Genomic DNA, 14,319 nt, shown 5'->3' on the forward strand with positions numbered 1-14,319 from the left:
TTGAAACCTCCAAGATTAAGGATAATTTGGAGTGGAAAATTGAGGATTCGTCATAATTGGATTAGATTTAAGCTTAAGAGACTAGTTTGAGTCAATTCAGTGCTGGATTTGGGAAAATTCAATTCAGTTCCACAACACTCAATTTTCGTCAAGTTAGGTACTATAACAGTTAAAAGCATGGATGCGAAAATACATGGGAAAGTCATGAAATTTGAGGTTCCAGTGTCTTTTGTCTGATTTTAATTGTTTGTAAGAGATTTGAATATTCTTAAGCCCTTGAAACTGAGTTTATTATTTCAGCAATTGAATTTTTAATAGAAAAAATATACCTTGCAATTCAAAAAATATACTTCAATGTGAGTCCTTTGGAATAGGGCCAAGACGCCAAAATTCTTACCACAACGTTACATTAGGCAAGGGACCCGATCTTGCCCCACTTATTAATTTGTGTTATGGAAAAACTGGCACACTTGATCATGGATAATGTGTTGAACAAACATTGGAAACCCAACAAGGTAGGGAGGAGAGGACTTGAAGATTCACATTTATTCTTTGGGGATGATGTGATCCTCTTTGTGGAAGCATATCTTGATTAATTGAGGACCATTATTTATTGTCTCGATCACTTTGGTAGCATATTTTGCCAATGCATTAGCATCGATAAAATTTGCATATATTTTTCTAAGGAGATTGTTGTAGAGATCACTCTAGTCAGTAGCTTCAAGAAAGTTAACAATCCAGGGTGTTACTTAGGCTTCTTTATATGTCATGGTAGAGTTCGTAAAGACCAATTTGCGATCATTTTAGATGGAGTGCAACAATAACTCCAAGGTTGGAAAGCCTAACATTGTTTGTCTCTAGATGGCTGAATTTACACTAGCCAAACGTGTTATCTTAGCTATTTCTAACTTTCATATGTAGAACAACATGCTCCCTCTCACATTGTGCAATGAAGTTGAGCAACTTTTAAAGAAGATAAATCCGAGGCAGGATTGGCCAAAAGCATAAAGATAAACTTGTTGCTGAGTGCTGGGGATAAAATGCATTTGCCTAAGCATCTCAATGGGCAAGGAATCATAAATCTGCGACAAAAAAATGAAGCTTTCTTACAAAAGATAGCTTGGCAACTCCTTAATCAACAGGACAAATTATAGGCTCAGGTTTTGATGGGGAAATATGGATTGTGACTTACGAAATGAAGTTATAGAGAACCCTGGTGACTCGGCTCTTTAGCGAGCTCTCTATCGCATTTGGCCTAGACTGCTGCAAAATCTTGAAGGGGTTATGGATGACTTGGTTTGCGGGATTGGTTTCGCTTCAACATTAGTGGAAGCACCACAATTGAGCCATGGAAAGAGTGGAGGATGCCTTTTAATGTGTCTTTTGGTGGAAATGGAGGAATGCAGGGCTTCATAATAATTATTAAAAGAAACCATATTAATTAGCTCACAAGCATTTTATGGAATTCATCTCTCATATCAACATAGTTGTTAATGCCACGAGTTCAGCAATGAAGCTTCATACAGGAGCTTATGGCCGGTGCCCCCTCATGGAGTCTTGGCCTAACCAAGATGAATGTTGATGGTCCAATCTGTCATCATAACAAAGACGGGTCCTATGGAGAATTGATGCGCAACTGCAATGGTGAGTGGATGAGAGGATTTGTCCATTTTATTGGTAAGTGCATAATAATCGAAGTAGAACTCAACTCGGGGCATTCCTTCGAAGTCTTCGTTTTGCTAGGAGCAATAATTGAATGTCATTCTTGAGAGTGACTCTCTTGAATCCATATTTAGTGTCAATAGTCACAATGAAAATGGCGACCACACACCCTTGATTGCGCGAACACGAGATTGTATGGGGCAACATTGGAATGCTGAACTTAAAACATGTCAATCGTGAAACTAATCTGTGCCGATCGTATGGTGAAGTTGGGATACAACTTTTAGAATCAACGAATTATAAAAGCAAGTTGGAGAGCTTCATGTAGGGAAGCAAGTTGGAGAGAGCTTGTAGAACTCGACGTATTAGTTGTTGTTGTTTTTTTTGTTTTGGGTGTAATGCCACAAAAAGTACTAAAACAAATACAAAATATCATTAAATCTACATTGATCCAATAACAACTTCATTGTAAGAAAATGAAGGAATTTTAATCTAGCTCAATTTTTATTTATTTAAATAAAATAAATTAGATTAGGTTCCACGTAATTATTTAAAAATATAAATAAATGAAGAACTTGGTAGACAGAACTTTGTCACCCATATGGTCCTACCTGACTCGAATCATTCGATAAATAAAATTCAAAAAAAAGTGTGTAAGGCCTATTTTTTTCTCTTCCCCGTATGGGTCACTCACAATTTTTTGTGTAGGTGAGAGATAAAATTATCTCCTATAACATAAGAAACTTTAATTTATAAATTATAAATGAATAGCCATGGTTTAAAAAATGTGTGAATAAGTAGATAATTATTTAAAATTTTAAACAATTTAAAATTTAGAATATTTAGTATTTGTAATGACTCTATAATTATAAGAACTTGCAATCATATATTTGGAAACTATTGGGATTTATATATATATATATATATATATATATATATATATATATATATATAATATAAATAAATGAAGAACTTGGTAGAAAGAGCTTTGTCACCCATATGATCCTACCTAACTCGAATCATTCGATAAATAAAATCCAAAAAAAAGTGTGTAAGGCCTAATTTTTTTTTCTCTTCCCCGTATGGGTCACACACAATTTTTTGTGTGGGTAAGAGATAAAACTATCTATTATGAGAAACTTTAATTTATAAGTTATGAATGAATAGCCATGATTTAAAAATGTGTGAATAAGTAGATAATTATTTAAAATTTTAAACACTTTAAAATTTAGAATATTTAGTATTTGTAATGACTCTATAATTATAAGAATTTGCAATCATATATTTAGAAATTATTGGGGTTTATATATATATATATATGAACATTATTCTTACAACTTAAAAGTTTTAAAACCTTTTACAATTTATTTTTTCACCGTTGAAAACCGTCAATCTAACAATTATAATTTATTAAAAATTAATAATAAATATTACCTGATAAATAATAACCGTTAGATTGACAGAAATCAACAGTGAATAAATAAGTTGTAATGAGGAGCATTATTCTTACAATCTAAAAGTTTTATAACCATTTACAACTTATTTTTTCACTGTTCATTTTTGTCAATATAATGATTATAATTTACTGAAAATTAATAATTAATAATAAATATGATCTAATAAATTCTAAGTATTAGATTGACGGATATTAACGGTGAAAAATAAATTGTAAGAAGTTGTAAAATTTAGTATGAGCACATTTAAATTAATATTGAAACTCTCTCAGTCCCAACATTATATTATCCGCTCCCAGAATTAGAACTCGAGAATTATGGGAATTATGTCCAGAGGAATAAGTTAGTTGTTATTTAAATCAACAATTATTGATAAATTAATTTATTTATTAAGTATTCATCACATAGTAAAAGTAGAAAAATAGTGAAAAAATCTTATGATTGTTACAAAATTAATCAAATTCGTTTTACTATTAATTTTAAAGTTTAATTTTAATTAACTTCAAATATAAATAACATAATCATTGGATAAAAAATATAAATAATCTCTATTTCCAATATATATATATATATATATATATATATATATATATATATATATATATATATATATATATATATTGGCAGATTATATTTACAAACTTTTTTGTTTACAAACTTTTACAAATTACACTATGTAGGACCGGTTCTACATTAATCACATAGTGTATGATCAGTCCTACATTAGTGTAATTGCAAAAAAAACTTATAAACAGATCCTGTCACATATATATATATATATATATGAAGCAGCATCATTTAACACCGGTGAATGCCAAAGCCATGTGGAGATCTCTTCCGTTGAATGCCAAAGCTAAAAATTACTGGAGCCGTTGGATTGATTATCGCCTTACCTATAAAAGCTATCCTTACGTGTCCAAAGCCCTATTCCGAAATTAGGGTTTGCAGTCACTACCACCGCATCATCACACTGTGTGGGTTTAGATCTCTGACATATCCCTAGCTTCTGATTAGTGACAATGGCAACCCAAATGAGCAAGAAAAGAAAGGTCAGTTAGACACAGGAATTTGTAAAAAATATAACTTTCGTTTTCTATTTTTTTGTCTCAATTTTTGTTGTTGTTAAGGTTTCTGAACCTATGATTTGTCTATTTCTGTAGTTCGTAGCCGATGGAGTTTTTTTTGCGGAGTTGAATGAGGTTCTGACCCGAGAGCTGGCCGAGGATGGATATTCGGGTGTCGAGGTTAGGGTCACCCCGATGCGCACTGAGATCATCATCAGAGCGACACGAACCCAAGCTGTTCTAGGTTCGTGCTGCGAAGTTTTGAGTTTGTCATGATTTTCGTGGAATCCAATTTTGCTGATATTGAGTGGTTTGATTTGTTTGTGTGTGTGTTTTTTTTAACTTTTATTTATTGGGTTTTGTGAAATTTTCAGGTGAGAAGGGAAGGAGAATCAGGGAACTTACCTCTGTGGTACAGAAGAGGTTCAAGTTTCCCGAGAATAGTGTGGAACTATATGCTGAGAAGGTGAACAATAGGGGTCTTTGTGCTATTGCCCAAGCAGAGTCTCTCCGCTACAAGCTCCTCGGTGGCCTTGCTGTGAGGAGGTATACGTGCTTTGAATTAGTCATTTAGATGTAGAAAAATAATCTTAATGCTTATATTTAGTATGATAGTTTTGGGTTGTTTCGTGTTTTGTGTTGTTTTGTTATTTAATCAAATGCGTGCTTGGAAGGTGAATGTGATTATGGCTTCCCCGTGGCATTCTTTTTTTTTTGTTTGGTATATGATGTCTATTAACATTGCATTCAGTTAACTACTTGCCATCGAGGAATGTGAAGGATTTGGAATATCATCTCAGATTTGAGGTGTAGATGATTTTGATTATTCTATGTAGGCGCTGGTTTTTGTTTGTGAAAGAATGTCGGACCAGTCTTTGTTTTCCTTGGAGATAATATCTCGCTTAGTCATCTATAAAGCAGATTGGTGCTCCTGTACCAAGTTTGTGTCGGAAGATGACCAAATAAATTTTTGTCCTCTATTTCAACAAAACTCATGAAATTCCATTGTACATGCAGTAACGTTGGGGGACACATGTTCCATTTCATGTCTTTTTATACACTGGTGTTATGTTCGGTCACCTGTAAGTTATTAGTCTTAAAAAATCTATTAATTTTTATGTTATAAGTTAGACATTGTGTTGTTTTAACTAATTTTTGCTATATATATCAAGGAGAGTTTTGCCTTCCTTTTCATGCATATTGACCATTGTACGGTTGCCTGCTTTTGTTTGTTAACACGTGCTTGATTATTGTTTGATGTTTCTCAGTGCCTCGGTTTTCCCTGCTTTTCTTCTTAGCCCTTCTGCCACTAATAGATGTGTTGATCACACTTGCCTTCTATTTGACTTATTTCTGTATCAGACTTGCTTTGTCAGATTGTCTCTTTCACTGAACTTTGTAGTAAAGAAGATACATATTAGTGCTCTTGTATATTTTGCAATGGTTGTTCAATTTGAAAGCTGGATGTCCAGTTGATTTTTTATGATTTAACAATTTATTTAACTGCTAATCTGCTTAATAATGCTCTTAGGTGTATACCTAGTCTTGAGATGTTAATATGCTATGTCAAGCTTTAGATGCTATGTGGAGCCTCAGCTCAAGCGGGCATTAAGTCCCTTTGGGGACTACTTGATTCCAGGATTGCAGTCTGGTCATTGCACTTTGCCTGCAACTCCACATGGCATTATAGACCTTCTCCGTTACTGAAAATAAAATGCTATTGGATCCATCATAATATGATAGTTGCTTGCTTATAACCTGTGTTTATTGCTTTCTGTATGCCCGAAGGCTGAAATCATATTCTTTGCTTCCTATATTGTTTGTTGACTAATTGTATTAAACCCCGGATTTCATTCAGTTTTGACTTCTAAGTATACTCGTGTAGGATGGTATAATTAATCTACTCTTGTTGTTTAAAGTTGGTCTACCTTATGGTGTATGTGTGCTCCTTTCTCATCATTTGCCTGTCTTTCTAATTTCTATAATGAAATTTTCATGTTTACACGTGACCAATGTGTTTTTAAGGGCTGGGAGTTTTTAAGATTCTCTGTATATTGCATAAACTCAATTCTTCTGTGTTTGTGGTATCATTACAAACTCTGCCTTAAACTATGTTTCAGGGCCTGCTATGGTGTTTTGAGATTTGTTATGGAGAGTGGTGCCAAGGGATGCGAGGTTTGTTCTACAGCAGCAGCAGCTTTGAGCTCCTGTTATTATGTTGCTTTATTTAATGATTTAGTTGTAATAGCATTTTGGTTTTTCAGGTCATTGTTAGTGGAAAATTGAGAGCCCAGAGAGCCAAATCCATGAAGTTCAAGGATGGGTACATGATTTCTTCTGGGCAACCAGTCAAGGATTACATTGACTCTGCAGTGAGGCATGTGCTCCTCCGACAGGTTTGCTGCAGTTCTTCATATAGATACACTGATTCATTTTGTTTTATTATGGAGTGACGGTGCTAATCATTTTTTCTTCACTATATTTTAGGGTGTTCTCGGAATCAAGGTCAAGATCATGCTTGATTGGGATCCTAAAGGGAAACAGGGTCCCAAAACTCCCCTTCCTGATATTGTCACAATCCACGCTCCCAAGGAGGAGGAAGAATACATCCGGCCTGCTGCTGTTGTGGCAAACGATATTGAGGTCCCTGTTGCATGAAATGCTTTGAATGTTTGAGTAGTCTATCATAGTACCTGGGTGTCTAGTCTTTCCTAGTATGCAATTATTCGTTGGGGATGACTCGTTCAAAATTTTGTAGTTTTCTTATCTGTTTAAGAAATTATTATACTCCAGTTACAAGTTTTCAAGCTTGAATTCTTCTATCTTTTTTTCCCCTTCCTCTCAAGCAGTTCGAATTTTGTGTTTGTAGTTCCACTTTAGGAATTTGGGTTTTCCTGATTCAAACATTAGGTTTGTTAAACAATTTATGAAATGCAGGCTAATTTAAAAAAGTAAAACTTGATTCAAAATTTGTTATAAATGTCTTTGTGAAAACTGACTTTTCTTTTTAGTTTCTGGTTTCGTACTTGTACTTTCTTGGATTTTCTTCCTTCCAGCTTGATTTATGATCGTCGTACTTTTATACACGAAATAGTTTTGTCTATGGAGTTGTTGTCTCTGATTTTTTATTGTCAAGCTTTATCTTCGTTAAAAACATTAAGAAGGCGTATTATTACACGGAGTACGACATGCTGATTAGTATTCTCAATTCTCATAATCCTTTTTTTGTGTTGTGTATTGTGGTCTTCATCTCTCCAGTTTGTCAAGGAGGGACTAGGTTATTTATTGTAAGCAAGGGTTACGTAATCAACGTAATATGTATTTTTTAAAATAAGTTATTTAATAAAATATTAATATACATTAAATCAATGATATTTTTTCAAAATAATTATTTTTTTATTATATTCTTATTGACATTCAATATTTTAAATTTTTATAAATTTATGGTGGAACGGGATAATTTTATTTTTAATTTAAAGTTTAAACTCATATATTATAGATATATGTATCAATAATATGGAAAAAGATATAATATACTCATGAGTATAAATAAAGCCAAAGAAAAATATCAAATGTGTTTATGACATTAAAAACTAATTTATCAAATAAATAAGTATTCAATAAAATGCGACATACAAATCTAGTATTTTCTTAGGAGGGGGTAATATGTTTTTTTTTCTTATTATTTGTAGTATCAAATCTTAATTATTGATTTTCGTTATTTTAACAATTATAATTTATTGGATCATATTTATTAATTAATTATTAATTTTTAATAAATTATAACTATTAAATTGAAAAAAAAAATTAAAATTTAATAATAAGAGATAATAATAAAAAAATTAATAAGTATAGCCTTTTCTTTTTCTTATACCCTATACTACTACTGCCATGATGAATAAGTAAAAGGGGAGATATAAAACTTCTTATCATATACTAGTTCTACATCCAATAAATTAAAGCGAAAAGGTGAAGTTTTCTCCTATTATTAGGGCTTGTTTGGTGTGATGTATAAGGCCTGATAGTATACGTTATGACATTTTTTGTTGTTTGGTGTGACCATTGTATAGTATAAGCTTATACAGCAGGACCCCTTTATACATCAAAAATGATGTATAACTTAATCCGGCCTATGAGTGGTGTATTAGGCCTCATAAGAGATTGATGTATTAATATTGCTTAAAATTATAATTCCCAAGATCTAGTATATCATTTCAACATTTATATGTTAAAATAAATTTTTTTAATATATTAATTTTTAAAATATTGGAGGATACTATTTTATACAATATCATACCAAACACTGGATAGTATTAAAATTTAATCAGATTTTATACAATCAAGTCTTATACTATCAGGTCGTATACTATCAGACCTCATCCTATACTATGCACCAAACATGTCCTTAAAGTCAAACTCTTTAGTATTACAAGCTCGTATTTTTTTATAGTACACGAATATAAAAGGTAAACGCTAAATTTTGATTTTAAATTGAGAACCAAAATAATTAGTGTCGGAGGTATTTTCGACTAGTTTACGCGTCAAATAAGACTAAAAAATTTTTTCTCTTAAAAACAATTGTAACAACTTATAAGGAATGACTTTTACTGTTACCACAACATTTAAAACATATTTGAAAACTTTTTTCGTACAAAATACCAGAAAATATTTTTTTTAAAAATATTGTTCACACTAAACTCAAAAAATAAAATAAAATAAAAATTAACAAGTTTTCGATTAACTGCCCTCACGTGAATTATCATAGTTACATATTTTTAGTAAGGCAATATGTTAGCGTATAATTAAGGGTAAACATTCAAGGAAGAGCTATGAAAATATTAAATAAGTGGATGTTCAATTTTCTAACCCCACATCTTCTCCCCTTTTACTCTCATATTTTTATTTTCTTATTTGTAAGTCTATTAGCAGGATCATACTCTTATCCAACACGAAAATACTAGAATAATTATAATGCATGTTATTTACCTGAATCACACAAAGGCAAATCCCAGACAAGATTTCGATCACAAGTAAAAGCACAATTATTTCATGGCTGTTATGGACCAGAGTAAGGCCCATAGTCAGCACAAGCCCATAGGTAAGCACTATAAATAGGAGCTAAAGGCCACAGGTATGGATAGATCTTTTTTACTCTACTTTATGCAATCACGACAATCACACACACCCCTCAAGGCTAAGACCATCATATTGTGTGTAGTGATTTGCTATCCCTAAGGTACCTAATTCATAGGTATCTAGAGAGAAACACTCAAATCCTAAATCAATCACCCAATCTTCATTGGGCGCATCTGCCTCAGGCAGAACATTGGCGCCGTCTGTGGGGACCAATTCCCATAACCAAACGTTCTAAGAAAGCCAATTAAGGAAATGGTAAGGACTACGAGGAGTGGTCTTCGTCAACCTTCGACGTCAAATCCTGGAAACCTGCAGGTTCCTCCTCCCATCAGGGAAGATCCAGAAGAACAGGAGCAGCAGATGCCACAGATCCCAGATCTAGAGGCTGTGCATGTTAGTGATGTACACTCAGATTCAGCATCAACTCCAGCGGTCAATCCGGATGCACCATACGTACAAGGGTTACAACCCATTGATGATCCGAACGTGGTAGCTCCAGATCCACGGGTGACGGATTTGGCCATGGCAGCGGTTCTTCGAAGGATGGAGGAGTTGGAGCAGCGCAATGAGCTGCAACGACAAGCAGATGCAAGACAGATCCGGGAACTGGAAGCTCGACTATGGCGGGTTACCAACCCGGATCCTGAGCGAGCCATCACGCAGGTCATGACTGATCTACGGATTATGAACGCACGACAACACAACCAGGAACAAACTTGGCGTCCAGCAAGAACTAACGCTGGCCGACCTCTGCAAACGGCGGCCAACCCGGGTTCCAATCAGCAACAACGGCAGCCTTTGGGCCGAGGTAATCCGGGTCATCACCAGCAACCTCGGCACGAAGAGATGCAGAGCACTCATGATGAGATACGATTGGCTGAGGTTCCAAATCCCCACCAATAAGGACCTGTAATCCGAAACTCGGGTGACGTAACCGGGGTATATCGGAGGAAATATAATAGGGGACAATATAACGACAGTCTTTTTGCGGATGAGATTGTAGAAGCTCCATACCCGAAAAATTTGAACTTATCCGAGTTGATCAAGTACGACGGAATGCAGGATCCTCAAGTACATTTAGATGCCTTTGACACAGCTATGTATATGAAGGGTATAGAAGAACCCTTGATCACGAGGCTTTTTGCAACCACGTTAATTGGTGCGGCCCAGGCGTGGTTTTCGTCATTACGAGCTGGGTCTATAAGATCCTTCAAAGAATTTGGTGGACGGTTTTTGCTTAACTTTGTCACCAGTAAGAAGCAGCCGAAATCAGAATTCGCGCCGGGGAAGATTAAACAGCAACCTGGTGAAATGCTGCAGAAATACCTGGATCGGTTCAAACTGGCCGCCTTGCAGGTGCCCGGGTTATCAGAAAATGTTCATTTACATTTGGTAATAGTCGGGTTGCATTGAACATCTCGGTTAGCCAAGTTAATATATAAGGAGCCACCTTGGACCTTAGTAGAGTTCAACACACGCTCTAAAAAATACTTAGAGCATGAACAGATGGAGCTAGAGAATGTAGACCAAAAACATCAACCTGGACAGGGAGAAAAGCTCGGAGGTCGATGAACAAATGACCTTCGAGGGAAAAAACAAGATGACAGGTTTCAGCTCAGGGGGAGATTCGATAAATATGCCCCCCTAAATTCTCCTCGGTCGCAAATTTGGCGTGAGGTCGCCTCAACAGACATGAAGAAGGTGGAAAGACCTCGGCCATTGCAGAACCCAGCTGGACTAGACCAGTCCCGATACTGTGCATTCCATGACGGGCCGGGTCACACCACAGATGAGTGCTGAGACCTCAAAGACGCCATCGAAAGGTATGTCAGGGAGGGGAAGCTGCGACAGTATTTGATCCGGACTCAAGGATGGAGAAACAGGAAAAGAAGAGGGGGTCGTCTCATGAGCCCCCCCAAAGATAAAAAATTAAGAGAGGAAGGTCGGGGTAAGAAGCCGGCCAGGGAAGACGACGAGTTCCAGGAGCCGGAATTCGAATGTAATGTGATCAGCGGAGCTTTCGATAGCGGGGGAGACACTATGAACGCCCGACGAAAATACTTGAGGGAGGTACTCTCAATAAGGGAACGCCCCAAGTTTAAAGAAGAAAAAACAGAGCCGCCGTTGTTATATTTCACAAAGAAAGAGCTGGAAGATGTGATGCCAGGGCATGTCGATGGCTTGGTAATTACAGAAACGCTGGTCAATTGCAGAGTTAAGAAGATTTTTCTAGATAATGGAAGCTGCGCTGACATAATTCTATGGCATGCATTCAAAAAAATGAATTTGGATGAAGAAGATCTGAAGCCATGCAACACGGCTTTAATTGCGTTTAATGGTCGCAATACCATCCCAAAGGGGTATATCGACCTCAGACTAACTTTGGGGACTAAGGAGGCGTACAAATTCGAAAGGGTGCGGTTCATTGTGGCCGACTTCCCTTCAGAGTACAATGTGATTCTGGGAAGACCTACCATCCACGGTTGGGACATGTTAGTCTCAACCAAGCACCAAAAACTCAAAATGGTTGGTAAGCAGGGTACGGTGCTTACCATAGCAGGAGACCAAAAAGAATCCCGAGATTGCTACTTTAAGTCGGTACGAATGGTAGACAAAGATCCTGAAGTGATAGCTGTGCTTAAGCAGAACAACCATAAACCCTTAAAACAGAGTTCCGTTCATATGGTGGAATTAGATATGAGGGACGATGCCCAGATGCCAAGACCGGAGCCCGATGGAGAGCTAGAAGAGATAATTATAGGTGAGCAGGGGCAGACCACGAGATTGGCAAAGGGTTAGCGGATGAAGAGAAAGCCCAACTCGCTGCTTGTTTGAAGAGCAGCAGTGATGTGTTCGCCTGGAAGTCTTCAGAAATTTCCGGGGTAGATCTTGCTTTCTGTTGCCACAAGTTAGCTGTTTACCCCGGTTCAAACCCGATGGTTCAAAAAAAGAGAAAGCTCAGCTCGGAACGCCGGCAGGTGCTGGAAGATCACGTGAAGGAATTACTGGAGGCAGGGTTCATCCGGGAAATACAATACGTAACCTGGTTATCTAACGTGGTCATGGTTAAAAAGCCAAACGAAAAATGGAGGGTGTGTACTGACTACACAGCTTAAATAAGGTATGCCCCAAGGATGCATACCCAATGCCTAACATAGACCAATTGGTCGATAGCTCATTCGGTTTCCGAATGCTGTCTTTCATGGACGCTTACTCGGGGTACAATCAAATCCCATTACACCCTGAAGACCAGGAGAAAACAGCTTTCATTGCGGAGAAGGCGAATTACTGTTATAATGTAATGCCTTTCGGGTTGAAAAATTTAGGAGCCACGTATCAAAGAATGATGAATAAGATATTTGTTGAACAGCTAGGCAGGAACGTTGAAGTATACATCGACGACATGATAGTAAAGTCGGTCGATATGACAACACACATCAGAGATCTAGAGCAGACCATCGATAAATTAAGACAACATCGCATCTGTTTGAATCCTGCGAAATGTGCCTTTGGGGTCTTTGCATGTAAATTCCTTGGCTTTATGCTTACACATAGAGGGATTGAGGCAAATCCAGACAAGTGTCGGGCCGTGCTAGGGATGACGACACTGACGAGTAAGAAAGAAATACAGCAATTAACAGGACGGTCGGCCTCTCTCACCAGGTTCTTGCCCCGGTCAGCGGAGACAGCCTTGCCCTTCTTTAAACTGTTAAGAAAGGAAGTGCAATATGGATGGACTTCGGAGTGCGAAGCTGCGTTCCAGGCATTTAAGAGACAGCTAGCTTCTCCCCCAGTATTAGCAAATCCAAGGGAGTTAGAAACTTTAATTCTATATCTATCTGTTGGAGACGTAGTTGTTAGCTTGGCTCTGGTACAAGAGAATGAAGGGGGTCAACAGCTGATATATTTTGTGAGTCGACTCTTGCAAGGGGCCGAACTTCGATACCAACGGTTAGAGAAAGTAGCTTTTGCTCTCTTAATCTCGGCAAGAAGGCTCCGAGCATACTTTCAAGGACACAGGATTCTGGTGCGATCCGACCAGCCGATCCGACAAATACTTCATAAACCGGACTTGGCTGGAAGGATGATGAGTTGGGTTGTGGAGTTGTCAGAGTTCGACATAGCTTTCGAAAGTCGTAAGGCGATCAAATCTCAGGCATTGGCCGATTTTGTTCGAGAGCTCACTTCAATCCAACATACGGACTCCAGTAGCCCGGATACATGGAAAGTGTATGTCGACGGTTCCTCCAATTCAAAAGGGAGTGGAGCTGGGGTTATTATTGAAAACCCGGATGGCATTGCAATTGAGTACTCTATGCAGATGGGCTTCGAAACCTCCAACAACCAGGCGGAGTATGAAGCCCTAATAGCGGGCTTATTGCAGGCTAAAGAGCTCAGAGCTCGGAAGATGAAGGTTTATAGTGACTCCCAGTTGGTCACTTCTCAAGTTGATGGAAGTTACCAGGTTAGAGGACCTCTGCTGGCAAAATACCTCGAACGTACAAAGCAGATTATTGCGAGCTTCGAGAAAGTAGAGATTAGTCATATTCCGAGAAATGAGAACAGTAGGGCTGACATACTATCCAAATTAGCAAGCACGAAGGGATTGGGAAATTACAGGACTGTGATTGAACAAAGCATTCTGGAACCGACATGCATCATGCAGATTTCACAGGTGAACGACTGGCGTTACCCTATCATCGAGTACATTGAGAAGGGGACATTGCCAACGGTGAGAGAGGTGGCCATGAAGCTAGTCCGGGATGCGGCATCATATACTACGGTAGAAGGACAACTTTACAAAAAAGGAATTTTTTCCCCATTGCTAAAATGTTTAACTTCGGATAGAGCCCAATATGTTCTATCTGAAATCCATGAGGGAATCAATGGTCAGCACGTCGGGGGCAAGGCGCTAGCTCGGAAAGCGCTTCGAGCTGGTTACTTTTGGCCTTCCATGGTTAATGATGCAAAGGAGCACGTTCAAAAGTGCGATCAATGCCAAA

The 14,319-nt window shown here is 37.3% G+C and overlaps 1 protein-coding gene across 1 annotated transcript; it reads left to right on the forward strand.

The window, feature by feature from the left end:
- The first annotated feature begins 4,035 nt into the window (after positions 1–4,035).
- Positions 4,036–7,115, forward strand: LOC133289374 (small ribosomal subunit protein uS3x-like). Its single transcript, XM_061487295.1, has 6 exons — positions 4,036–4,165; positions 4,277–4,424; positions 4,555–4,726; positions 6,301–6,355; positions 6,445–6,576; positions 6,668–7,115. The coding sequence occupies exons 1-6, from the start codon at positions 4,136–4,138 to the stop codon at positions 6,836–6,838; spliced, it is 708 nt and encodes a 235-aa protein (XP_061343279.1). The 5' UTR covers positions 4,036–4,135; the 3' UTR covers positions 6,839–7,115.
- The last annotated feature ends 7,204 nt before the right edge of the window (positions 7,116–14,319 follow it).

The sequence above is a fragment of the Gastrolobium bilobum genome, unplaced genomic scaffold (genome assembly GCF_033153095.1).
Source record: "Gastrolobium bilobum isolate Gb01-03AN ecotype WA unplaced genomic scaffold, APGP_CSIRO_Gbil_v1 utg9106, whole genome shotgun sequence".
Classification (NCBI taxonomy): domain Eukaryota; kingdom Viridiplantae; phylum Streptophyta; class Magnoliopsida; order Fabales; family Fabaceae; genus Gastrolobium; species Gastrolobium bilobum.